General features: G+C 54.8%; 3 protein-coding genes across 10 annotated transcripts; 1 reads left to right on the top strand and 2 right to left on the bottom strand.

Annotated features, from left to right (window-relative positions):
- Positions 1-91: 91 nt before the first annotated feature.
- Positions 92-8,787, top strand: IPO4 (importin 4). Its single transcript, XM_058738614.1, has 30 exons — positions 92-381; positions 462-548; positions 676-755; positions 841-882; positions 1,332-1,461; positions 1,556-1,735; positions 1,966-2,031; positions 2,137-2,238; positions 2,325-2,408; positions 2,651-2,815; positions 2,904-2,957; positions 3,115-3,224; positions 3,529-3,637; positions 3,801-3,930; positions 4,155-4,268; positions 4,377-4,490; positions 4,741-4,861; positions 5,013-5,124; positions 5,235-5,347; positions 5,457-5,534; positions 5,611-5,668; positions 5,765-5,870; positions 5,962-6,155; positions 6,309-6,353; positions 6,694-6,819; positions 6,920-7,128; positions 7,234-7,366; positions 7,455-7,559; positions 8,251-8,320; positions 8,423-8,787. Exons 1-30 carry the CDS (start codon positions 313-315, stop codon positions 8,551-8,553), a joined length of 3,237 nt encoding a protein of 1,078 aa, XP_058594597.1. The 5' UTR covers positions 92-312; the 3' UTR covers positions 8,554-8,787.
- A 42-nt stretch (positions 8,788-8,829) lies between these two features.
- Positions 8,830-20,451, bottom strand: REC8 (REC8 meiotic recombination protein). 4 transcript variants are annotated; one of them, XM_058738619.1, is made up of 20 exons: positions 19,514-20,451; positions 14,470-15,265; positions 14,307-14,375; positions 14,032-14,174; positions 13,871-13,946; positions 13,451-13,571; positions 12,445-12,529; positions 12,025-12,104; positions 11,686-11,776; positions 11,483-11,555; positions 11,318-11,403; positions 11,124-11,173; positions 10,658-10,807; positions 10,248-10,314; positions 10,010-10,143; positions 9,791-9,839; positions 9,482-9,548; positions 9,257-9,388; positions 9,073-9,179; positions 8,830-8,978 (listed from the first exon to the last, which is right to left on the bottom strand). In XM_058738619.1, exons 2-20 carry the CDS (start codon positions 14,523-14,525, stop codon positions 8,887-8,889), a joined length of 1,728 nt encoding a protein of 575 aa, XP_058594602.1. In that variant the 5' UTR covers positions 14,526-15,265; positions 19,514-20,451; the 3' UTR covers positions 8,830-8,886. The 4 variants fall into 4 exon arrangements, with proteins under 4 accessions (XP_058594602.1, XP_058594603.1, XP_058594604.1 ...); XM_058738620.1 differs by having other exon boundaries at positions 10,658-10,804; positions 14,470-20,451; XM_058738621.1 differs by lacking the exon at positions 9,482-9,548 and having other exon boundaries at positions 9,257-9,430; positions 14,470-20,451.
- A 136-nt stretch (positions 20,452-20,587) lies between these two features.
- On the bottom strand, positions 20,588-26,153 carry IRF9 (interferon regulatory factor 9). 5 transcript variants are annotated; one of them, XM_058738623.1, is made up of 9 exons: positions 25,127-25,545; positions 24,667-24,847; positions 24,168-24,351; positions 23,785-23,915; positions 23,613-23,694; positions 23,438-23,509; positions 22,213-22,554; positions 21,177-21,292; positions 20,588-21,021 (listed from the first exon to the last, which is right to left on the bottom strand). In XM_058738623.1, the coding sequence occupies exons 1-9, from the start codon at positions 25,237-25,239 to the stop codon at positions 20,893-20,895; spliced, it is 1,350 nt and encodes a 449-aa protein (XP_058594606.1). In that variant the 5' UTR covers positions 25,240-25,545; the 3' UTR covers positions 20,588-20,892. The 5 variants fall into 5 exon arrangements, 1 of the variants encoding a protein (XP_058594606.1); XR_009264333.1 differs by having other exon boundaries at positions 20,869-21,021; positions 21,914-22,554; positions 25,127-25,566; XR_009264332.1 differs by lacking the exon at positions 25,127-25,545 and adding an exon at positions 25,628-26,153 and having other exon boundaries at positions 20,989-21,021; positions 21,177-22,554.
- Positions 26,154-26,229: the final 76 nt, after the last annotated feature.

Below are 26,229 nucleotides of genomic sequence, written 5' to 3'. Positions count from 1 at the left end.
TGCCCTGCGGTTAAGGGTAGTGTCCCTTTAGAAAACCGGGTCGGCCCGGCACGCACGGAACTCGAGTTCTACGCGGAGCTTGGGAACTCTCGACTGGGGGAACCGTCACTGCCAGGGCCTGTTTCCGCTGCTCAGCCGGCGCTGAGGCCAACGGAAGTGGCAAAGCCGGAGCTCCGGGTGGGAAGCGAGTTGAATCACCCTGGTGACGGGAGGGGCTCGGAGCAACGCCCTTTCCGCCGGAAATGGGTTTCGGGGCCTCCACGTGCTGTCCCTCCCCCCTCCCGACCCAGTAGCGGCTCTTCGGCTGCTGCCATGGGGCCCGCCGGCCTAGAGCAGATCCTGCGGGAGCTGCTGCTGCCGGACACCGAGCGTATCCGCCGGGTATGGACAGGGTAGACCCGGCCGGGGCGAGCGGGAGGTTGCGGGAAAAGCCCTACTCTGACCCCCAAACTATCCGCCAGGCCACTGAGCAGCTCCAGACCGTTCTTCGGGACCCGGCCGCCCTGCCCGCGCTCTGCGACCTGCTGGCCTCCGCGGCCGATCCTCAGGTGAGGCTCCTGCTACTTCCCGCTGAGCGTCCCATAGTACGCCACTGGTCACGCCCCCAGCTTGCCCCCTGCGGCCCGTTCAGCACCTTCCTGCCCAAACCCTCACGTGCGTGCTTCCTCGTCCCAGATCCGCCAGTTCGCGGCAGTGCTGACCCGCAGACGACTGAGCACCCACTGGCGACGGCTGACAGCTGAGCATCGGGAGAGGTGGGCAGGGCCAGGGGCGGGGCGGGGCCAGGCGGAGGCGGCTCCTGGGCCGGCCAAGTGCCAACACCTGTCACCTGTGTTCCAGCCTCAAGTCCCTGGTCCTGTCGGCCTTCCAGAGAGAGACCCAGTAAGTGCCTACCTGCCTCCTCTTGGGATCCTGACTGACCCCCTACTGAGACCCTGTTTGGGTTTCTGCCTTGTCTTTCAGCTCCAGGCAGGGCCTGGGGCAGGGAGAAGGGAAGATTTCAGTTCTAGACCAAGGGTGGAGCAAGTGTTCTAAGGCCATGTTGAAGACTAAACTTCATAAGAATGGGCTGTGATGGTCTGCCATATCCTATTTAGAAGAACAGAACTGAAATTCAGTCTGCATGAAACCCGGCTCACCAGATCACATACCCACCATGCTGCTGGTCTCCCTGTTAGCCACTAGTGGTCTTATGTGTCCCAACTTGGCAAACACTCTGCCCACACTTGAAGGTTTCTTTCCTGGCCAGCCCATTGAGGCAGGCCCAGCGTGTGCTGGGGAGGGTACTGGAGGATGATTGGGGGTGGTGGGGGTATCTCTCCTATTTGCAGGCACTCTGTGAGCCTTAGCCTGGCCCAGCTCTCAGCCACCATTTTTCAAAAGGAAGGCCTGGAGGCCTGGCCTCAGCTCATGCAACTTCTTCAGCACAGTACCCACAGCCCTCACATACCAGAGAGAGAGGTATTAGCACATTGTCGGTGGGCGGGAGGGATGGAGGGACCGAGAAGCTGGATAGACCATGTAAGCTTTCCTCTCGTCCCCTACTCCTGAACAGATGGGCCTTTTGCTGCTAAGTGTGGTGGTGACCTCCTGGCCTGAGGCCTTCCAACCCCACCACTGGGAGCTTCTTCGGCTTCTGAATGAGACCCTTGGTGAGGTGGGCTCTCCTGGGCTCCTCTTTTACTCCCTGCGCACGCTGACCACCATGGCCCCTTACCTGGGCACCGATGACGTGGTAAGATGTGGGTCCTCACCTTTCTTGGTTCCCTATTCTTGGGTCTTCATATTCTCATTCTTGCAGGATGCAGAACTACTTCAGAGTCTCTGCCATTTGTGCTTCCTAACACTTGAGAGGGGATACTGTGGGTATCCCCTGTACCTGGGCTCATCTTGTGCCCAGGCTTTGAGGAAGCTGCCAGCTTCTGGGGCCTGAGATGAGCCCGTATTATGCTTTCTGTCCTCTAGCCTCTTGCGCGGATGTTGGTGCCCAAGCTCATTGTGGCCATGCAGACTCTGATCCCTGTAGATGAGGTGAGGACATGTGGGCAAGAGGTCTATTGGAAGGAGAGTGTAGGAGCACCCAGCCTGGTCCACTGAAGAAGAGCATGGTAACCCTATGACTTGTTTGTCTGGCAGGCAAAGGCCTGTGAGGCTGTGGAGGCCCTGGATGAATTGCTAGAGTCAGAGGTGCCCATCATCACCTCCCACCTCTCTGAGGTCCTCACATTTTGCCTGGAGGTGAGCTGGGGACAGGCACAGCCTCTGCTGCTTATATTGCTGCGAGTTTCTTTGCCTGTCTCTGATTCAAGTTAGTCTCTGGGCAGGTGGCTAAAAACGTGGCTCTGGGTGATGCAATACGTGTTCGTATTCTCTGCTGCCTCACTTTCTTGGTTAAAGTCAAGAGCAAGGTGAGTACTCTGTGACACACATTAGTGCACCCCCATTTCCATCCCTTCCCTCCCTGCTGGGGCTTTCTGTCTATCTCTGGGTATCTTTAGGTATTTAAAATTGATCTCGCCTCACCCCAGCTCCTAGCTGGGAGTTTGGGAATCTTCTGTTAGACCCTTTATGGCCTAGAAGGCTAGAATTTTTAATGTGAGTCCATCTTGAGAGCAGATTCTCAGGGACACCATTCCACCTTCCTTTCAAGGCTTTGTTGAAGAATCGTCTTCTGCCACCCTTACTACACACCCTTTTCCCAATTATGGCTGCCGAGCCCCCACTGGGCCAGCTGGATCCTGAGGACCAGGATTCAGAAGAGGAAGAGGTGGAGATTGGGCTGGTGGGGGAGACTCCCAAGCACTTTGCTGTACAGGTGAGATATGCTACAGGGGTAGTAACAGGGTGTTAGGTAGCTGTGGGGCAGAGATGGAGTCCAGCAAAGTCTTCCTGTCCATTTTCAGGTCGTGGACATGCTGGCACTACATTTGCCCCCTGAGAAGCTCTGTCCCTTGTTGGTAAGTGTGGCTCTGCCCTTCTGGCGCCCCTACCCCCAGGTGTGCCTAGTCTCCCATTGCTGAAGATGTTTGGGCCCTAGTAGGTGTGGAGGGCCAGTTGCCGGAGGAATGGCAGGCTTATGCCAGGGTTTCTGGAGAGTACCATCTGCTCCCTTAGATGCCCATGCTGGAAGAGGCCTTGCGGAGTGAAAGACCGTACCAGCGCAAGGCCGGGCTCCTGGTGCTGGCCGTACTGTCCGATGGAGCTGGTGACCACATCAGACAGAGGTAGGTGTCTATTCCTTTTTCCTAGAGGGAGGCTGGGCAGTGGAGAGAACCACCACACAGCGCGTGGCAGTCCTGGTCTGTGCTCATTGTTGGAGCTTAATTATCAGTAGTGCTTTCCGCCACTCTAAAAGGCGTCCTGATTTGGAAAATAACTTAAATGGCTTCCCCAGCTATAGGGACCAGGGGTGGTGCCTACTGTCTGGTGACAGAGAAAGCTTTTTTCCCAGGGGAAATGAGAATGGCCCAGCCTAGGGCTTTCTGGTGTTGCCCCTCAGACTACATTCTCTTGTTCTGCCCCACCCAGACTGCTGTCCCCACTGCTGCAGATCGTGTGCAAGGGCCTGGAGGACCCATCACAAGTTGTACGCAATGCTGCATTGTTTGCCCTGGGCCAGTTCTCAGAGAACCTACAGGTCAGCAAGGCTAAATGGGCAGTCAGCATTTCAGAGTCCCCACCTCTCCCAGGGGCCAGCTTCCCCTCCTCAGGCATCCCTGCTGCCATTGGCACTTAGGTGCGTGCTTTGAGGGCATACCCGCGGTTGAACTGACTCGGGGTCTCCTTTCCCCTTCTTTTAGCCCCATATCAGCAGCTATTCAGGGGAGGTGATGCCACTGCTCCTCGCCTACCTGAAATCGGTGCCTTCTGGGCACACAAACCACCTAGCCAAGGCCTGTTATGCCCTGGAGAATTTCGTGGAGAACCTGGGTAGGTGATGGCAATCGGGTATGTGAGGGAGGGGACGGAGCTGTAGCTTTGGATGAAGGCGACGGGATGTGCAACTCCCTGAACCACTGTCTGGGGCAGAGAAAGGGGTGTGGCAGGCACCCAAAGAGGTCTGGGCTAGATGTTAGAGGTCAGCCTGGAGGGAGGTGGGCCCCCAGAATGTAGGAGACCTCGCCTGGGTGTTAGAGGAATGCTTTTTCCTACAGGGCCTAAAGTGCAGCCCTACCTTCCGGAGCTGATGGAATGTATGCTGCAGCCTCTGAGGAATCCCAGCAGCTCCCGGGCCAAGGAGCTGGCTGTGAGCGCCCTGGGGGCCATTGGTGAGGACAAGGAGGCAGGAGGCAGGGCACAGGGTTTCCCTAGGGTGTCCGTGACAGATGGACCGGTGGTCCTCACTCCAGCTCTGATACTGGCCTTCCATTCCCCAGCCACAGCTGCCCAGGCCTCCCTGCTGCCCTACTTCCCCACCATTATGGAGCACCTGCGGGAATTCCTGTTAACTGGCCATGAGGACCTTCAGCCTGTGCAGATCCAGAGCCTGGGTGAGTAAGGGGCTCTCAGGCAAGGTTCCCAGTGCAGGGGAAGGGCCAAGGTGTTCACAAAGATCTCCCCCCGGGCAACACAGGTTTTTTCCTTTTCATCGAAGGAAGCACCCTTCCCACTGTGCCTAGAAACACAAGTGGGATTCCTGAATCACCCCCCAGCTGCCATCTTTGGTCCCCCAGGTCTTGGCCTCGCACACCTCTGACCCATCTTCACATCCTAGTGTTAACCAAATCCTTGTCCCCACAGAGACACTGGGGGTGCTGGCTCGAGCAGTGGGGGAGCCCATGAGGCCCCTGGCTGAGGAATGCTGCCAGCTAGGGCTGGGCCTGTGTGACCAGGTAGACGACCCTGACTTGCGGCGCTGCACGTGAGTGAGCCCTCACCCCACCCCTGTCCCATGTCTCCTGCCCATCCACTGGATCCACAGCCCTGACCTGAGAACCCTGTCCTGTTTCTGGATCAGGGGTTTTCCTGGGCTTCCCCCTTCTGCCTGTACAGCTTCTGCCTGCCTCCCCCAGGTACAGCCTGTTTGCAGCCTTATCAGGACTCATGGGTGAGGGCCTGGCGCCACACCTGCCACAAATCACCACACTTATGCTGCTGTCACTGCGTTCCACTGAAGGCATTGTGGTGAGCAGAGAACGGGTGGGCTGGGCCAGTTGGGGAAGGGCAGCCCGGGACTGGCATTTATCTCCCAGGCTCAGCTAAGCTCGAGTCCCTGCTGTGCCTCCTCTGTCCAGCCTCAGTACGATGGAAGCGCCTCCTTCCTTTTGTTTGACGAGAGCGATGGGGAGGAAGAGGAGGAGCTCATGGACAAGGATGAGGAAGAGGAGGAGGACTCAGAGATCTCAGGGTGCGGAGGGCTGCCATTCTGGTCAGAGGAATCCTGGCTTTGCAAGGGCCCAATGCCAGATCTGCCCCTTCTGGTGCCTGATGGCTGCTGCCTCCCCACCTGACCCTAGGTACAGCGTGGAAAATGCTTTTTTCGATGAGAAGGAAGACACCTGTGCTGCTCTGGGGGAGATCTCTGTGAACACCAGGTGAGCCTCGGCCTTCCCCAGCACTGGGAACCCTGCCTGGGAGTTCCTTCCCCAATGGCCATATGTCTGTCCACAGTGTGGCCTTCCTTCCCTACATGGAGACTGTCTTTGAAGAAGTATTCAAGCTGCTAGAGGTGAGAGGGCTGGTAGAGTGGGTGGGATCCAAGGGCTCAGGGCCCAGCGTTGGCCATGAACACAGCAGGCACATCCTGCCCCTCCTCACCCTGCAGTGCCCTCACCTGAACGTGCGGAAGGCAGCCCACGAGGCCCTGGGTCAGTTCTGCTGCGCACTGCACAAGGCCTGTCAGAGCTGCCCCTCAGAACCCAACACTGCAGGTGAGCAGGGGAGGCTAGGGCCCCTGGAAGCAGGGGGTGATTGGAGGGAGGGACAGGGTCTGATGGGGGCTTCAGCTAATAATGTTCCCAGCTCTGCAGACTGCCCTCGCCCGGGTGGTGCCGTCCTACATGCAGGCAGTGAATGTGGAGCGGGAGCGCCAGGTGGTGATGGCTGTGTTGGAGGCGCTGACGGGGGTGCTGCGCGGCTGCGGGTCCCTCGCGTTGCAGCCCCCTGGGCGTCTTGCTGAGCTCTGCAACATGCTCAAGGCGGTGCTGCAAAGGAAGGTGAGCAGGATGGGTGGACTGTGGGCTGAGGAGATGGCTCAGCCCTAAGTGGGGATAGTCTGAAGCTCCTACAGGTCCAGGTTCCCCTATCTCCCCTCCATGGAAAGGGGAAGGGGCAGGAGAGCCAGGCTGAGCTGAACTCTCTTCCTGCAGATAGCTTGTCAGGACACCGACGAGGAGGAAGAAGAGGAGGACCAGGTGAGGGCCATGGATGCAAACTGTGGGACCAGGCTGTTCGGGTAGTCTGCACAGGGCAGAGATGGACAGTGCACCTGGGCTTGGCCTAGGGAGGCCAGGGGCACTAAAAGGCTGGTAATGGCTCCAAATGATGCAGCCCTGCTCCCACTAAGGCATTGGAGGTTCAGGAAAGGCTTCTGGCAGGTGGGGATTGGGGTGGGCTTGGATCGATAGCTAAGAGTAGGTGTACCAGGAGAAAAAGCTGTGTTTCAAACATGGCCAGCTTGGAAGGGGCATTGTGGGAGGCACCCACGGCTACAGAGCTAGCTTTGGTGCTCTAGCCCCTGACCTGGTTCCGCAGGCTGAGTATGATGCCATGTTGCTGGAGCATGCGGGAGAGGCCATCCCAGCCCTGGCAGCTGCAGCCGGGGGAGATGCCTTCGCCCCCTTCTTTGCCGGCTTCTTGCCACTGCTGCTGTGCAAGACGGTGAGTGCTCTGTGCTCTGGCTTCGAACCCTGTTCTACCTGTGCACCCTGTGTCCAGCCCCTCGCTCTGTCCCTGCTGACTTCACTCCTCCCCCCACCAGAAGCAAGGCTGCACAGTGGCAGAGAAGTCTTTTGCAGTGGGGACCCTGGCGGAGTCCATTCAGGGCCTGGGTGGCACCTCAGCCCAGTTTGTGTCTCGGCTGCTCCCTGTGCTGTTAAGCACCGCCCGGGAGGCAGACCCTGAGGTGCGGAGCAATTCCATCTTTGGGCTGGGGGTGCTGGCAGAACATGGGGGCCGCCCCGCTCAGGAGTATCCTTAGTTTGCAGAAAGGGCCTGGGTGGGGTTGGGAGCATCCCTGGAACTCGAGGACAGGAGAGGTCTGCCTGCGTGCCTGTTCCTTGACTGTGGAACCAGACACTTCCCCAAGCTGCTGGGGCTTCTGTTGCCCCTCCTGGCACGGGAGCGCCACGATCGCGTCCGTGACAACATCTGTGGGGCACTTGCCCGCCTGCTGATGGCCAGTCCCACAAGGAAACCGGAACCCCAGGTGAGACCCAGGGGCATCAGGCACAGCCAGGAAGCTGAGGAGGGTGCGAGGGTGCGGAACAAGGGGCCTGAGGCATCTCTGTGTCCAGGTGCTGGCTGCCCTGCTGCATGCCCTGCCACTGAAGGAGGACTTGGAGGAATGGGTCACCATAGGACACCTCTTCAGCTTCCTGTACCAGAGCAGCCCTGACCAGGTAATGCTGATGCTGGCGGCCCTCAGGGGAGCTTGCTGCTCGTCACAGGCAGAATTGGCCTCGCTTGTAGCTGACGCAGAGTAACAGTTTAAACTGTCCTGTGACGCTCCTTAGTGCTTTTTCCTAGGGAGGCTCCATCGTGCCTGGCCATTTGCACACTCTGGGGGGAGCTAGAAATCACAGCTTCCCTAGGCTAACTTCCTATACCAGGGCTCCGTCAGGATGCTCATGGGGCGTGGGTATCCCTGGGCTGCCCCACCATCCCTTCCAATTAGAGCAGCCCTGCTTCCTGAATTCGTCTGAACTGACCAGCTAGGTTTGGACTCCTGTTCCATTGCTTCTCTAGAGACTCTTCTGTTGGTGGAGCTCCCAAGTGTCTGGGATTCTTTTGGTCTTTCTTTAAAATAAAAGGTGAAAGACTTAATAGATCTGAAGAGAAACCAGGGGATTCTTTTGTTCTTAACTTCATTCCTCTTTGGTCACAATCCTGTCTCCTTCAAAAAAAAACAATTACTACTACCATGTTTCTTGGGTCCTTCTCATGTTTCACAGTTGTCTTGGATGTGAATTGGTATCACACTCAAAGTATCCCTGGTGGGAGATTCTCCCTCTCTTTGGTCTCTACCACTGCCCCCCTGGACCCGGGCCCAAGGGTGCTGCCACCCTTAAGTCAGCCTTTCTTTTCTCACAGGTTGTAGATGTGGCTCCTGAGCTCCTGCGCATCTGCAGCCTCATTCTGGCCGACAATAAGATCCCACCAGGTGAGGGTGGCAGTAGTGGGCAGGGCCAGGGGTCACAGGGCCTGGGGCAGCTGGGGGAGGGCCAGTCCTTGCGGGATCTCTCCCTCTGCACTTTCCACCCAGATACCAAGGCCGCATTGCTGCTGCTCCTGACATTCTTGGCCAGACAGCACACCGACAGCTTCCACTCAGCACTGGGCTCGTTGCCTGGTGACAAAGCTCGGGAGCTCCAGGCCGTCCTAGGCCTCACCTAGACTGAGCTGCAGCCGGGCCAGAGAGAACAGAGCCTGCCCAGACCCCAAGAGCACCTCTCAGCCCAGGGCAGCTCGTGCCTTACCAAAGATTCTGGGCCTCGTAGCCATTTGGAGTCTCAGCCCTGCCCGCTGCCCTGCAGAGGCGTCTCTGGATCTGTTCTGCTGTGGAACAACACGAATGAAGGCTTGACATCCTACCCTAATAAAGGCAGTTCAATTTCTGCTTGAAAAACAGTAGCTCTGACAGCAGGAAGCACGGAGATAGATGTTCAGAAATGAGGCAGGCAAGACATATTTAATGTAACCAGTATCCTGGCAGCTTGTGAATTAGTTCTAACCGCAGTGGAATCGGGGCCCCGGCTGCATCAGGAGGCGCCCGTACGGCTTCTCTTGTTCCACGCGAAGGATCTGTTGTGCTGCAAGCACTGCTCAAGGGGAGAAGACAGGGCCAGTCAGGGGGACTCTGCATAGGGCCTGTGTGTCCTCGTCCCCCACATTGCACCTCGTGCCCACACTCACCTAGTAGCAGATAGAAGGCCCGGGCAGCCACCCTGCGAGGGCTGAGAGGGGACACCAGGCTGCTGAAATCAGGCTCCCTGTTGGCCTGCAGCTCCTGTGCCACTGCCCTGTAGGGATCAAGGACTGTCAGCTGAAGTCTCAGCCTGGGCCCGCCCCACCGAGACACTGTCTGTCTCCCTGATACCTATACACAGCCTCCAGCGACAGCAGCTCGGGCTCCAGGGGCAGCTCCAAAGGCAACTCCATAGGCACTTCAGGGAGTTCGGGTACCACAGGCAGTGCAGGGGCCTCTGGCTGCTCTGCCTCGGCCCAGGCCCTGGGAGAACATGGGAGTCAGGTGGAACAGGGAAGGTGGCAGCTGTGACAGAAACAAGGGGAATACTTGAGTTCGCCGGGGCTGGTGGCTTACCACCGTTCTTCTGAAGGGATGAGGCTGATGCGGGTCTTCTCCTCCTCGGCCGCTTCTAGAGAGAGTTCTGTTGGGGGAGGGGGAGGTGGTGAGTGGATCTGCTTAGATCTGAGCAATCGGGACCTTGAGGCCACCTGGTTGACCCAGATGCCGTGGCTGTGCAGTGACTTATTAAAAGTGCCCAGTGGGAGAGCTGAAGAGATCTATGCTCCCTCATGTTAATCACTCCCTTCTAATAAGAGCATTGGGGTACCAGTTCTCCGGAACAGGGGCTGGGGTGGTGGTCCTCTCCCTTCTCCAGGTACCTACCTGAAGACAGCATGAGGGGCCCGCTGGGCTCCTGGGCCTCTCTCAGGACCTGGGGGTGGGAGAGCGAGAACTAAGACCCCGAGTGTCAGAAACACCTGGGGTAGGGTGAAGCAGTCCCAGCCCTGAACCGGCCTGCACTAGGGGACGGACCCAGCACCAATAGTTCCCATGGGGGGTGGAGAAGGCAGCCTCTTCACGAAGGAGGAAGGGTGCAGTTACCTCAATATCGCTCAGAGCTTCAGTCCTCCTCCTTTCCTCCTCAGCCTCCAGGGGTGGCCTTCGCCTGAGTGCTTCTGGGGGTGGCTGGGCACAGCGGGTCCAGAAAGACAGCAGTTCTGGGGGTAACCAGCCAGCTGGGGAGGGGGGTGGGCAGTGGGGGTGGGGTCTGAGGTGTGAGGAACACCAAGTGAGGAATGGGTTCAGAAGATCCCACATGCCAACTCCCACCGCTCCTTACAGTGAGTTGGGGTTCGGAATAGCTCCGTGGGGCTTCTGATGGTCCTCTCAGGAGGCTGCGCCTTTGGCTGCATGGCAAGGAGGGCCAGAAGCCCAGTTAGGAGGGAGCCACTCCTCACCGCCCCTCCTCCACTTCTTTGCAATACTTTGTTCCAAGGCCTCTGACCTTCCAACTCTCAGGTTCATGCCCCTGCCTGCCCCACTCACTACTAACTGGGGCCTGTGGATATGCTAGGTGGGGTCACTCAAGGAACACAGAGCTGTGTACGTGCAAACCCCCGGAACACGTGCACTTTGGGGATTGTTCCCTGTGTAGCCCCCCATCCCCCCAGAGTTTAGAAGGCCCAGCATGCGTTGCCCCAGGCCTGCCCTGCCTCCCTCCATCCCCAGCAGAGCCTAGGCTGCACTCACACACTCCCAGCAGTGGGCTCTGGTTTGCAGTTGTTCCCGGAATTTCTCCCGGGAAATCTGAGTCTCCTTGTCCCAGAACAGTAACTGGCGGCGGCGACGGCGACGAGCAGGTGGGCCCCCAGGATATGGGGCAACTGGGGGCCTCCTCTGCTGAGTTGGAGGGGAAGTGGGGGCAAGGCTACCCATGATTCCCTTTCCCACCACCTTAGTAGTACAAGCCCCATATCCCCACCCCAGAGGTGCCCCGAGAAAGAGCTGGACACGGCCTCTGAGTACATGCAGTTCCAACCTCATGTGAGGGGCCCAGCTGAGAAGGGCAGTCTAGATAAATGGAGTGTGAGCAGGGGTACCTTTTATCCATTTGCCCAAAGGCCCAGGCAGGCTAGCAGTGGCCCAGGGCTTGGGGAAGCCAAATACAGATGAGCAGCTCTGGGAGGGGAAGAGACTTGGAAGGGGCACTACTCACCTCTGGGCTGGGAGGGGCTGGCAGACGCAGCTCCGGTGGAGGAGTCACCTCTGCAAAAACATTCTAGGTCCCGGCTCTGCCACACAGCCTTTGCCCTTACAGCCACCCAGCCACCAGCTAGAAGGCCTCCCTTCAGCAAGTTGGAATCCAGGGCCCTTGTGTGCAGTAGCTGTACAGGCACGATGGGCACTCACCAGTAAGTAGGGCCTCGGGCTCCCAGGCTGCTGGCTTCGGTTCCTCGGGGACTGGGACCGGAAGTGGCTCTGCTGCCCCTTCCACCCTGAGGGAAAATGGGCGAGAAATGAAGACACCCCTCCCAGCACTGACCCCCTACCTGGCCCAGAGGGTCCTGCCCTTACTGTGCAAGAGCTGGAGGTGAAAGCGAGGGTAATATGGTGTCTCCCTCCAGGGCCCGGGGCTCCTCCTTGTACTCTGCAGAGAGAAGATCAGGTCTCAGAGCACAGAAGAGAGGAGACAGGAGCACTGCCCAGGCCCAGACTGCCCATGTCAGGGCTCTGACCATCCAGTGCCACACGGGCCCTACGCAGCCAGATAGGCCTACCTTCACGTTCCTCTAATAAGATAGCTTCTTCTTCCTCGGCAATCAGCAGCTCCAAGTCTCGCCGGCTGACCTCTGGAAGGTCCCGTTCACCCTGTCCAAAGAGGGAGAGTAAGGAGCAGGGAAAGAGGACACAGTTCCATTTCTGAAAAAGGCAAGTGGATCTAGGAGACTGGGTCTGAAAGGCAGCAGGAGGCCCACTGGGCGCTCAAGGAACAGGGGCAGGGAGTGGTGAAATGGAAACAAGAAGGGAGGACTCGGGGCAGACAGGAGTGGATAAATGCAAGGTGGGCTGGGCCGCCAGAGGCAGGCCTCAGGCCACACTGTAGGGGTACAACTCACCTCAATCTGCAGCATGCGTATGGGCTCTGGCTCTTGGAGGGTGATGGCCTCTGGGGGCAGCACAGTGACCGGGATCCTGTCTGGGGGGGCAGGAAAGTCACCCCAGCCCCTCTACTTCTTTCCATGTTCCCACCCCATGTGGTGAGGCAAAAACATGGACTCTACAATCAAGTCAACCTGGGTTCTGGTCAGGCCCAGGCCAGTCACTGCCAATCTGACCCTGACTATGCTGCTTAACCACTAGGGGCCTCACTTTCCTCCTCTGTAAAAAGGGGTAAGATTCTGATCTCATAGGACTCCTGTGAGGCAGAGATGAGGTTACACAAAAGGCATGGCTCTTAAGAGAAGCTCAATGATGGTCATTTCTTCAGTTTTGGGGCCTTCCTATGCCTCTCCCCGGAAAGAACCCTCTCTGCTCACCTGGCTTCGTTGGCTCCATAGGGACTTCAGGAGGGACCTCCTCAAGAAGTCTCTCTGGGGTTGCAGCCTCAAGAAGGTGTCGAATCTTTGGGGAAGATTGGGGACAAAAGGAAGGGTTCATCTTTAGCTGCTGTTTTCTCACTTCCACAACCTTATTCAGACAATGGACGAAAATATTCCTTCATGCCTAAGCCCTGTGGCACTGACAGTTGTATGCGGTGAACTCACTCACCATATGCACGCCTTTCCTCCCATTCCTGCCATTATCTACTCTTTGTCCATCTGTCTGTACACGAAGCACTGCACCCTTATGTCAAGTGTTGTTGGGGACAAAGGAACAGAAAAGATTCCTGGTCTTAAGGAGCTTATGGTCCAACATGATGACAGGTTTGTACAGGACCTGGGCAAGAGTCAACACGAAGGGTGAAACAAGCCCCTTAGCGATGCGCTGAGTTCCAAAACAACATTTGGTTCTGGCCAGTGATAAAGTCTCATAGAAAAGGATACTATTTGAGCCAGGTCTGTTAAGGATGTGTAAGACTTAACTAGTAGAAAATGAGGATGACCCTTATGGACTAGGGAAACAGCACAAGCAAAGAAGTGAACATGGCATCTTTGGGACATGGGGGCCAGACCAGTGTCTGGGAGCCAAAGATGCTTAAGCGATATGCTAAGAGACGGAAGCTAGTTCTAGACCTGGGCATGGAGAGCTCTAATGCTAGTACTCTATCTGCAGTGGGGAGCCACAGGAGGTGTCTGAAGGAAGGAAGGAAGTAGCATTATATTAAGCTGTAGAGGTGTTAGAGTGTGGATAGAGGAGGACATAGGGAAACCCAGGGCTGAGAAACAATGAGGGCCTGGATTAGAGCCTTGGCAGTGGGAACTGTGTGGAAAAAGTTCGGATAAGAGCTGCCTCTAAGTTGGCCTTGAATAGACAAGTGGAATGGGTTTTGTCTGGGTGGGTCCACCACGACAGTCCCCCTGAGCTGTCTCTGGGGAGCCCTACCTGAGGGATATTGAAGGGGCTGGGAAGTGTGGGATCCACAGACATCATTCCAAAAAAGGGGTCTGGAGCATCTTCCAGGGTCTCCATCATGGCCAGGCGGTTAGGAAGCAGCAGGCTGGGTCTGAGAGAGAGTGTGGGCTGTCAGGTACCGAGGCAGAGGGCTACGGTTGCCCTCTAAAGGCTGAAGGGCAGGGGTGGGGGGTGTCGGGTGGCTCAGGTCATGATCTCACAGCTGGTGAGTTTGAACCCCGTGTTGGCCTCTGTGCTGACAGCTCAGAGCCTGGAGCCTGCTTCAGATTCTGTGTGTGTCTCTCTCTCTGCCTGTCCCCTGCTCACGTGCTCTCTCTCTCAAAAAAGATTTTAAAAATTAAAAAAAAAAAAAAAAAAAGCTTAACGGGCCGGTCCCAGGGGGGCACTCACAGGTCAGTCTCTACCATATCAATGCGGATCTGCAGCTGGGCACGGTGCAGGCGCTCCAGAATGTGCTGGATGTCCTCTGTGGGCAGGGAGGGCAAGGTATAGAGCCCGCCTCGCCGAGGGCCACTCAGCTCTGCCCCATCTCCGAGCCTTCCCGGACTTACCTACGAGGTATTGGCATTGCTGGGAGTAGACCCGGATCACGCCAATCTGCAGCTGGGCTGAGAGATACAGGGAGAAGCGGGGCCGCGGTAGACCGGGCAGCGGGGGCTGCACTCTTACCAGCACGTAATCGAGGATTTCCTCGCTGGGGGTACAAAACGCCCTACTCACCCCTGCGCCAAGGACCAACCCCGTAGCCTGGCGAACCGGATCCATCCAGTTGCCCTGCCACCCTGCCCGCACAGGCCCGGCCGCTCCTCCCCTTCCTGGGCCTTACCAGGTCTTCACCACGTTCACCTTCAAGTACTCACGCTTCACCAGCCGGCTGCCACGCGTCGCTGCCAGCCTGGAGGGGTCGGGGGTGTGAATGGACGGTGGGGAGGGGGTGTCAGGCTGGGATCCCTGGGTGCCCCTCCCGGCGCGCAGGGCCCTGCCCTTACCAGATGGTGGCGAAGCAGCCGGTGTGGCGCTGAAGCACGTTGGGATAGTAGAACATTGTCCCACAGGGGTTTCACCCCCGTCCCTGCCACTCCTCCGTTCGGATCTCAATCGGAATTCTTTGCGGCGCGGGACTTCCCAACACCGTTGGAACGAAGGGTTTGGAGAGGTGGCACCGAGGTGGACCCCGAATGCCAAATAAAGGAGCCAATAATCGGTGGATAAACGATTAAGGCGAGAAGCAAATGGAGGCGCGGGCCGCACACACAACAGTTGCGATTCCCCTCTCCGTCTGCCCTGAGCGGGTTCACACGCCGCGTGGGTGCTTCGAACTTACTAGGGCCTTTTGGGTTGGGTTCCAGGTTGGAGGTGCAGAGCTCCCCGAGGGCAGGTCCGGGCTGGGCTCCAGACCAGGTCCCGAGGGAGAACGGGGGTCCTCCGCAAGAGTGCCGGGCGCCTGAGTCTTGCACTCAGCTTCGGCACCTGTAGTCCCGGCAGGGTCGCCCTCCCGCGGGACTAGATCCTGCCGCAGAGAGCGCGCCCACGGGTGCTTTGCGCCTCCGTCATTAGATGGCGGCGGCCCCCACGACAGCCAATGGGGAACGGGGGTGGGCTTGGGAAACGCTCTTTCCAGGGCACCAAGGAGCCTGCTGGGCGTCGAGGCAACAGGGGGTCTCCCGAGGCAGACAGCGAACCAATCGGAAGAATCCTGTGCGCTGCCGGGGCCATTGTGAGGTGTCCTGACCAATGGGCTCTCGTTCATGCCTCTGGCAACAAGGGTTCCTCCGTGGCACTTCTCTGCTGACCAATGAGAGTGGAGCAAGTTCCAGTCTAGCCCCCCACTCAGCAAGCTTGGTAACAAGGGCACTTCAACTACTAGACTAGGTCGGGTCATGCTGGGGGCAACTGCCCTACCCCACTCTGGGCGCCTGATCTGCGGTTAGAACTTGCCCTTTCCCCCAAATCCAACCAAGTACCAACAAAATACCAAAAATTGGTCTGCCTTTTGTGCCCAGACTTGGGTCTGTCGTGAGCTGGGGAGGTGGAAACCATGTGGGTGGCCTTGGAGGCGTCACAGACCAATGAGGAAAAAGTCAGATCTCACAGGAAGCCCTGAGAGAACTTGCTGGGTCCTTTCCTAAATTTGAACAGTTTAGGCTCTGGGCCTGTCCCATCTGGCTGTTTTCCAGTTGTGAATGTTCCCCTGGCTGGAATAGATTTCAGCTTTGTGGGATGCAGGGCATAGCTCTCTGCATACAAAAGCCATTTGGCTCCAACAATTCTTTGTCTCCATGCCTCCTGCCTTTGTACAGCCATTTCTTTGGCTTAGAAAGCCCTTCCTCAGGGCATGCTTCTCTGCCTCTTTAATACTCAGTTGCTGTGGCTGAGCTGACCCTATTTTGTTTTGTTCCTTCAGTCTGGGAGCTCTAGAGATCGAGATTTTTTTTTTTTTTTTTTTACCCCCAACTAGTTCCTGGAACCCAGTTCAGTAAACATTTGTCAAGTGGTTGGGGTGCCTGGGTGACTCAGTTGGTTAAACATTTGACTTCAGCTCAGGTCCTGATCTTGTGGTTCACGAGTTCAAGCCCTGCGTCAGGCTCTGTGTGCTGCGTCAGGCTCTGTGCTGACTGTTCAGAGCCTTGAGCCTGCTTTGGATTCTGTGTCTCCCTCTCTCTCTGCCCCTCCCCTGCCTGCATTCTGTCTGTCTGTCTCTCTCAAAAATAAATATTAAAAAAAACCAAAAACATTTGTCAAGTGAATATGCAATTACCCTAAATTTACAACCACAAAAATTCAAGGCTGACTGGGATTTCAAAATCTAGTCTAAGGCTTGCCTTTCAGATGAGAAAACAGAGGCCCATATAAGACAGGTTTTCCCAGACCACACAGCTCTTTAATGACAGCCTGGCTGGGAACTCTGCTCTCTTGAATTCCAGCATTTCCAGTACCTAGTCAACTTGTGCTTGTTTAAGCTGGTTTCTACATAATACAAATTGTTTCAGTCACTGTACATATGTTGTGTTTATAAGTTCACATTAGAGCACAGAGATGATAAGGTGGGGGCATCTACCCTTAAGGTACTTAGAACCTAGTTTAGGAGATAAGCAATAGACTGAGTAATTTGTTCATCCATCCCTCCATTCAACAAGCATTTATGAGATGCCTACTACATGCCACACACTCCTCTATAGAGGCACTGGATATAGAGCAGTGAACAAAACAAGTCCCTGTTCTAACGCATTAGGGAAAGAGAGATGATAAGCAAGGAGACAAACAAAAATATGTGAAATGGTGATCAGTGCTATGAGAATGAGGCCGCATAGGAGAATAGAGAGTAGTGAGGGCTGCTATTTAGGTAGAGTGCTTAGGGAAGCCCCCTCTGAAGAGAGGAGACAACATGAACCTACCTAAAGGAAGAATATTTTAGACAAAAGAACCAGCAAGTGCAAAGGTCCTGAGGCAGAAATGTGGTGAGTTTAAGAAGCCTGGAACAAGAATGGCAAGTGGTGAGGTTAGAGAGGAGGATAGGGGCCACAGCACAAGGACCTTGGAGGCCACTTTAAGGATCTGGGCTTTAACTCTGAATGAATTAAGAGCCAATGGAAGGTTGTGACTGACATAATGAGATTTGTGTGTTAAGGGGATCTCTATTGTGTTGGAAATAGGCTGAAGGTGAACAAGAGTGGAGGAAGAAAAGAAGATGTGGAAGGAAGCAGAAAGAGGTGTGAGAGATGATAGTAGCTTGTTCCAAAGTGTTAGTGGTAGGGGCCTCTGGGTGGCTCAGTAGGTTAAGCATCTGACTCTTTAAAAATTTTTTTTACATGTTTATTTTTGAGAGAGAGAGACAGAGCATGGGCAGGGGAGGGGCAGAAAGACAGGGAGATACAGAACCCGAAGCAGGCTCCAGGCTCTGAGCTGTCAGCACAGAACCCGATGTGGGGCTCGAACTCATGAACTGTGAAATCATGACCTGAGCAGAAGTCAGATGTTTAACCAACTGAGCCACCTTAGCACCCCATCGTCTGACTCTTGATTTCGGCTCAGGTCATGATCTCACAGTTTGTGAGTTCAAGCCCTAATTTGGGCTCTGTGCTGATAGCACAGAGCCTACTTGGGATTCTCTCTCCCTCTCTGTCCCTCCCCTGCACTCTCACTATCTCAAAAATAAATAAGAAAACATTAAAAAAAAAAAAAAGTGTTAGTGGTAGAAACAGAGAAGTGGTCAGATTCTGGATAGATTCTAAAGGAATAATGACAGGATTTGCTGATGGCCTGGATGTGGGTTATGACAGAAAATGTAAGAGGACATGATATAATCATAAATGGGATAATCCAACCAGAAAATATAACAATTATAAATATTTATGCACCTGGCATGCGAGGACCCAAGTACATAAAGCAGTTAATAACAAACATAAATGATCAATAGTAATACAATAATAGTAGGGGACTTTAACCCTCACACCAATGGACAGATCATCTAAACAAAAAATCAATACGAAAACAGTGGCTTTGAATGACACATTGGACCAGATGGATTTAACATGTATAGTCAGAACATTCCGTCCTAAAACAGCAGAATACATTCTTTTCAAGTGCACATGGAACATTCTCCAGAACAGATCACATATTAGGCCACAAAACAAGTCTCAACAAACTTGAAAACATCAAAGTCTTTTTAGTATCTTTTCTAACAACAACACTATGAAACTAGAAACCAACCACAAGAAAAAATCTGGAAAGACCACAAGTACATGGAGGTTAAATAACATGCTATTAAACAATGAATGGGTCAACCAAGAAATCAAAGAGGAAATTAAAAAAATACATGGAGACAATGAAAATGAAATCTAAAGAACTGATACAACACCAAAAAAATAATCTAGTTAAAAAAATAGAAGACATGAGCAGACATTTCTCCAAAGACATCCAGATGGTCAACAAATACATGAAAAGATGCTCAGCATCACTCATCATCAGGAAAATGCATAGCAAAACCACAATGAGATCTCACCTCACACCTGTCGGTATTGCTAAAGTCAAAAACACAAGAAACAAGGAAAGGACGTAGAGGAAAAGGAACCCATCGTCCCTGTTGGTGAGAATGCAAACTCATGCAGCCACTGTGGAAAGCAGTATGGAAGTTCCTTAAAAAATTAAAAATAGAACTACTATATGATCCAGTAATTCCACTACTACAAAGAATACGAAAGCACTAATTCAAAAGGATGTGTGCACCCCTATGTTTATTGTAGCATTATTTACAATAGCCAAGATACGGAGCAGACTAGGTGTCCATCAATAGATGAATGGATGAAGAAGTGGTATACATATACATTGGTATATTATTCATCCAGAAAAAACAATGAAATCTTGCCATTTCCAACAACACACATGGATCTAGAATATATGGTAAATAAGTGAGAGAAAGACAAATATCATTTGATTTCACTCATATGTGCAATTTTGAGAAACAAATGAACAAAGGGGGAAAAAAAAGACAAACCAAAAAACAGACTCTTTTAACTATAGAGAACAGATGGTTCCCAGAGGGGAGGTGGGTGGGGGGATGGGTGAACTAGGTGGAGATTAAGAGTACACTTATCACAGGGTGCCTGGGTGGCTCAGTCGGTTAAGCATCCGACTTCGGCTCAGGTCACGATCTCACAGTTCGTGGGTTCGAGCCCCGTGTCAGGCTCTGTGCTGACAGCTCAGAGCCTGCAGCCTGCTTTGGATTCTGTGTCTCCCTCTCTCTCTGCACTTCCCCCACTCATGCTCTGCCTCTCTCTCCTTCAAAAATAAACATCAAATAAAAAATTAAAAAAAAAAAAGAGTACACTTATCACAGTGAGCACTGAGCAATGTATAGCACTGTTGAATCACTATATTGTACCCCTGAAACTAATTTAACACTGTATGTTAACTAGACTGGAATTTAAAATTATAAAGAAAAGAAATAAAATGGAAGTCAAGGAGACAGCAAGTGCAAAGAAGAAAGGCCAGGAGGAATCTTAGAAAATCAAGGGCACAATAGGGCTTGCATACCTGTGCACCCAGTACCTGCTTTCTTCCCTGCTAATGCAGATTCCTGTTTGGACTCTTGGCTTCTCAGGAGGATGATGGGCAAGACTGAAGAGAACGAAGGTCCAAGGAGGCAGAAAGGCTCAAAAGCAGCACTGATGTTTGTCAAGTGAGACAGCAAGAAGATCCTCGAGGATCTAGGCATCTAGGCTTGATCACATAGGTGAGCCGGGGAAGGCTTATAAGAGCGAAAGGACAGGAAAGTCTGGTCTGGGAGGCTCCTCTTCCTCCAAGCTGGTGTCACATATAGGAGGGGGGAAGCTGGATGCTGTGGCAGTTGGTTAAGTGGGGACTTACGTCTGAACTAATCTGCTGGATGTGAATGGAGAGGTAAGATGACAAGTTGCCTGTAAAGGAAGAACTTCCAGTTTGGTGGCAAAATAAACACAGGGGGTATGGGAAAGAAGTGTCAGTTGCTTTAGGGCCCTCACATCTCAGCGAACAGAGTGTTGGTGACATGGCAGTCTAGGCCACATGGTCTTTGGTGGGGTCTAGGTAGAGCGAGGAAACCAGTTTGGGAGTCCCCTTATGTTGGGGCGACAGTGCCCCATATACTGGGAGAAGAGATACCAGGGCCTGGTCTGCCCTCGGCACAGGAGGCACAGAAGCTCTTTCTTCCCTCTGATTTCCCCTCCCCTCCCAGACCCCAGCACCTCTAGTCCATAGTTTGAGGTCAACTTCAAGTTCTCCTGTTCATTTAGACCTCCAGCCAGAGTCCGACCCTAAGCCACTTGTAAGGCCCGAATCAGAGGCCTCTAGCCAAGAACCGTGGAGCCCAGATTTTTCCATGTGAAGTTGGTGGCTACAGCAGCTGTAGGCTGTGCTCTTCTGGGTGGCTAACTTCAATCCTCTCCCCAAACTCAGAACCCACAGAGGACAGACAGCTTCCTAGCCAGAAGCTGCGGGTGGAGGAGGGGAAAGGGGCCTGGAGAGGTCAGCAGGAAGAAAACCCAAGTACACCGCTCTGAAATTACATCTCTATCACTTCCCTGTGACCCCTGCTACCTACCTTTTCATCCCAACAAAGCAGATAATGACTCCTCTTTCAATAAAGTTTTATTTTAAATCCCCAGTGAACATCTAAGAAGAAAATATAAAGTGCTTGGCTTTAGGGTTGGGGGAAGCAGGAAAGGTCCTCTGAGTTCACACCATTTGGACTTTTCCCAATTCAGTTTCTCAGAAATGAAAGAGGGTATATCTTAAACTTAAAAAAAGGATAAAAATCATCCTTCAGTTCTCCACCAGCCAGGTACACGAGCAGTTCAAGGACACAACCATCACAGACAACCACCGAGAATGATCACCAAGGGAGCCAGGTCAACAGTGTGGAGAATGAGTTTCTTTCAAAGGAGATAGGAGGAACAGAGCGAAGAGGAGGAAGGCGGGTCTCCCAGGCTCTGCAGCAGGGAGAGAGCGGCTGCCTGCTCCTCAGGAGTCTCCTCCAGTAAACGTCGGGCAAAGGCCTGCTCCATCTGTGCCGGGAAAGGTGGGGGAGAGTATCATGAGCACAGCTGGGGCAGACATACCCCCAGGAGTTCCTCCCCGCCAACCAAAGGCCCTTCTCCACCTGGAACCCCCTACACCCCACTCACACAGGCAGGCTAGTCTTCCCTTGCCCTGAACTCACCTGCACTGTGATAAGACTCTTCGGGGTGTGGCTGGGGCCAGGGCTCTCCTCCCAGAAGTTCAGAGTCACCTGGAACTTGGGTGGGGGGCCCAGGCCCTGGAAGTACCTGGCCAGGTCTGATGAAAGAGAAAGGATCAAGGGTTGGAAGAAAGAAGGCAGAGGCCACAGGCAGGGAGGGAATAGAGAGGGACCCATCATGGAGAAAAAGGGGTGGGTGTGGGGCCAAATGGAGACCAAAGCCAGAGCGGGAGCTGCTGGGTCACGGCTGTTGCCTCATACCAGGAGGGATGCCAGCAACTAAGCTGCTACTCACCCATGTGCAAGGAGGAAAAGGTGCCCCTTTTTCAAGTAAGAAGTATTTAGAGGTAACCGATTTTTATACACCCTCAAAGCTCTCTGCTGGAAGAGCTTAGAGTCCTCAAGGCAGCAGCCCGGGCTGCTAACATAGAAGTGTCCCCACCTCTATTGTCTGCTCGCACCCTGTCTGCCGAGGGCATGCGTGGCCCTGCAACACTCCCACTCTGCGTCCCCTGTACTCCTGGCTTCCACTCCCAAGGTGAGATTTAGAGGTGAATGGAGGCAGGAAATGGAATCCCAGGCAGGGGCGAACGGGAGAAGGACAACCCGAGGAGCTGCCCGGGGTGCAGCAGGGCTAGTGTGTGGGAGGTGTGCGAGCTGTCCCAAATATGGGGCCGGCCCGTGCAAGTGCATATGCAGGAGAGGGCCGCGAGGTGCACCTTCCCGTTACTGCATGCTGCCATGTGGTGGCAGTCCCCAACATGTGACTTGTGTGCTGAGCTGCATCCGAGCCTCATCTTCCAAGACCTTGGCTGGGGAAGGCTGGCTGCCAGACAGCTGCCAGGGCTGAGCACAGGGCCCCACAGGATGTGTGTGCACCGCTCAAGTGCAGGGTGCCATGCCTGGGCTGTAATGAAGGATCTACTGGAAGGAACACAGGGTGGTGGCAGAGCCTGCAAGGTCCCAGGGGGTCCTAAGAGATGGGGGCAGGGGCTCAGCTCAACTGGAACAGCCTCACCTCTGCAGAAGTAGGTGGTTCTGAAGAGCTCCACGCACTCATTGCTGGGCAGCAGATGCGGGCCTGGACCGGGTGGTGCCTGGGGCGCGTTCCAGGAGATGGGGATGGGGCAGAGACGCTGCACAAAGAGGCCTCTGGAGTTGCTGGCTACTAGGACACCTCTCTCAATCTGGCTCAGCAGGCGCTGGGTGGGCTCTCGTGGGTCAGGCTTGGGAAACACCACCTGCTCCATCCCATACTGGGAGCCTGAGGGCTCAGCCACAAGGCGGCAGTCCAGGCTCTGCACCTGGGCTTCGCCCACCACGCGCCCACCGTAGATGAAGGTAAGCAGCAGCGAGTAGTCTGTGAACAGAGAACGGCCAGCTGCACCTGTGCTTCACCCCAGGGGTCCACCCGGCCAGCACCAGGTCCTGGGGAATGAGGAGGGGCCACTGGCAAACCCCACATCCTCATTTTGCTGGTGAGAAACGTGAGGCCCAGAGGGAACACAAGCAAGGGCAGGGGTAGCAGTTTGACCTTCTGCGGTTAGAGAAGGCACTTCCCTCCCCATCTGCCCTCTCACCAACCTTACCAGCCAGGGGGCATCCTGTGAGGCTTTGCCATCACTCACGAGGGTAGCTGATACACAAATGCCCACTGAGGCCTCAAGGCTTAACGCCCAGGGTCTTACGGTTTATAAGAAAGTCCCGAAGACTAGGTCTCCACTTGACCCACAGAAATGAATGTCTCAAAGTGAATTTCCAGGGAACAGAGTGCATAGGGGATACTTTTTAAAAAGTTTATTTATTCATTTTGAGGGGGGCTGCAGAGAGAGAATCCCAAGCGGGCTAGACGCTCTCAACTCAGAGCCCAACGCCAGGCTCAATCCCACAAACCATGAGATCATGACCTGAGCCAAAACCAAGAGTGGGACGCTTAACCAACCGAGCTACCCAAGCGCTCCCTTCACCCACCCCACCCCCTTTTTTAAGTTTATTTATTCATTTTGAGAAAAAAGAGAGAGAGAGAGAGAGGGAGGGAGAGAGAACATGAGGAGTATTTTTGAGAAGTGAGCTGTTGGGAGGTTGGAGTCTGCCCAGGTGTCCTGCCTGGAAAGCAATGCCTCTGTCTGGATAAGGTGGGCCCTGTTTCCTGCAAGCCCCGCCATCCTTGATAATGCATGCGTAGCTACAGGGAGACAACCTGGGGGGACAGAGAGCAGAGAGGAGTCAGAAACACCACACACCTGAGTCTGGAGGGGGCAGACTCTCCAATGACACCTGATCTCCTTGTAAAGGGGCTTCTGTTGTGTCTGTACCTATAAGGGAAGCAGAGGAATGTCATTCGGATGGGGACTGGGGAATCCAAGGGCCAGAGGGAGTGGCTGTAGGGGAACAACACAGAGGCAGGGGAGGTGGTACCTTCCTGAGGCTCAGGGCTGTTGCTGCTGCTGCTGCTCCCAAATTCTGAATGGCCTGCTTCCCCACTGGCCCCCACCTCCTCCTGCAGACACAGTGTCTATTCGTTGGCTGACCTCTCCCCTAGTTTACTCTCCTGCCCTCAGGCCCACTCCGTTCCCTCCCCAGCTCTTACGTTTTTGAGGGGATCCTCAATCAAAGAGGGACTGAGTATGCAGTTCTTTGTGGTACCCTCATCCTCTTCCCTCTCAGAGGACACAGAACTGTAATGTCGCTTTGATGGTGATTTCTGGGTCCCTGGCTGGGCTGTGGAATATTGTGGAGGGGGAAAAAGGTCAGAGCCTTAAGTGTGAACAGAGGGTAAGGGAGAGAGGAGACAGTGAAAGAATGTGCAGGACCAGGCAGGGGAACGTGGGTAGGAGTACCCCAGGGACAGGGCAGAACTCTGACTGAGGGGCCTGGAGGGAGGCCCACCACCCTCCCAGAAACCTCCTATCTCCATCCTCCCCCTGTCCACGTCTGCTGATTCTAGGAGCGGCTGGGCAAGGGGACACCCACCAGGGAGGGTCCCCGATGGCAGCAGCCGATACACCTTGTAGGGCTCAGCTCCATCCCTATGGCCATTTTCAGGAACCTCCTCAAATTCAGGGCTCTTGTTGAGAGCACAGCGCAGACGGGTCTTCCAGATAGCAGGGCCTTCTGTGTCTCCCTCCTTGTACTTCCCCTTAAATATCGCCCATGCCTGAGAAGCACAGGAAGTAAAGAGGAGACAGCATGTTACCCTGCCCAGCTGACCCTCTCCTACAGCCGGCTGCGGGCACCTGCGGCCTGAGCACCTGCACAGAAGGCCCAGTGCTCAGGTCCCCGCTCTGCTGCTGCTGTCTTGAAATCCTCAACAATTTTTGAATTTTCATTTTGTTTTGGGCTGTGACAACAATGTGGCTGGCTCTACCCTCCCATCTCCCCTTTATCTGAAACACAGGTATACCTCTTGAGGGTGAGAGATTGTGTCTACTCCACCCCTCCCTCGGAGGGGCTGGTTTCCAGGCCCATTCACCTTGAAGAAAGCGGCATCCTGGTCCTCCCGGAAGTCCTGCTTGCCCGCATGCTTCCAAGGAATCCGGAACATGGTCTTAGCTGCATCGTCCCAGCACACCCCCGGGAACTGCCCGCTCTCCACTTGCTCCACCACCCAGTTCCGCAGCTTTCGGGTGCAGCGTGCCCGGCCCGATGCCATCCTGGGGACAAGAGCAGCAGGCAGCATCAGTGGAACTGATACTTCAGGAGGGAACATCTGCAGAGATCCTGACCACTGGGGTTGAATTCTGGCAAGGGCCCCCAGAGACCCCATCCACCTTTTGCCTGTGGACATTTCTCACAATTCCCTGAGGCCAAACCGTTTCTTTCTGCCATCACTAGTAACCAAAAAACACACCCTAACATCCCAAGCTCCGACAACTGGAAGGAAACCCTAGGCGCTGGTCTTAAAACTGTCTTAAAGCAGTCTTAAAACTGACTTTTCAGGAATCTGTTGTCTGGAAGAGAACTCTCTTGGTGTGGTTCCTGGGGAGAGGCCCGGTCTCTGCCCCAAGCATCTGCGAAGGCAGTATCTGTTTGCAAGATGCTTCATAGATCCCTCACCCACCACCCCCACAACCTATCCTTTGACCCCCATCTGTCCCCTCCTCTTGCCTCTGGGGTAGGTGGGGCAGAGCTCCAGCGGAAGTGGGCAGGGCCAGAAAGCAAGAAAACAAACAGGGTCAGCTGGAGCCGGGGCTGACTTCCCTGAACAACCCACAGCAGGGACCTCCTGTTCTTTGCCTATAGGGCTGGGGACAGTGGTCCCCAGTCACTCTCTCACTCAGGCCAAACCCCCTATGTCCTGGCTCACAGGCGGTCTGTATATTCCTGTTTGGCAGAGGGGCCCCAGGAGCCCCCGCCCCCCCCCCCCCCCTCCAATCCGGCCGGGCCCTCTAGCTCTAGACCCACGCTGACATCCGGATGTCCGCTGATCTTACCTGAGCGGCTTGCTGGCTGTCCCAGGACCCAGCTGACCTCAGCTCGGCAGCCGTCTAGGCAGCTTCCTGATCTCTCCGCCCCTTTCTACAGTCCCCACCCTAAGTTTCAGTTCTCCTCCAGGAAGGGCCTTTTCTCAGAAATCACGTGGCTTGAGCTGCAGGGCAACGGCTTGCCTCCAGGGGGAAGCAGCATCTGAGAACCTCACTGTTGGAATCCCACTGTCGGACACAAGAGGGCCCCCTTCCCGCTCAGGCTCAGTCCCCTCCTCCCTTAGATGCTCTTTGATCTCTGTTAACACTGCTGCTTCCCAGGGAGGCCAGTGTCCTGGAGTCTGGCCTGAGGCCTCTGGCTAGCCCTGTACCACCGGTGCATCTGTGTTCCCCCATCGTGCCTGCTTGGTGTCTATTAGGTGACCTCAAATATCAACTGAATTCCATGAAAGAACAAAGGAGGCAGGGGAGGAGAATGCCCAGGCCAAGGGGCTGGCTGGGGAGAGGGGCTCCTTGGCCATCCATGGTGTCAATTCCTTCCTAGCCCTGAGTCCAAGAATGGTCAGGTGGTAGGCTGCAGGTGACCCTTTCGGCAAAGCTGTGTTCACCCC

The sequence above is a fragment of the Neofelis nebulosa genome, chromosome 7 (genome assembly GCF_028018385.1).
Source record: "Neofelis nebulosa isolate mNeoNeb1 chromosome 7, mNeoNeb1.pri, whole genome shotgun sequence".
In the NCBI taxonomy this organism is placed as follows: Eukaryota; Metazoa; Chordata; class Mammalia; order Carnivora; family Felidae; genus Neofelis; species Neofelis nebulosa.
Note: the sequence above shows the minus strand (reverse complement) of the source record. Positions and strands in the feature narration are given on the sequence as shown.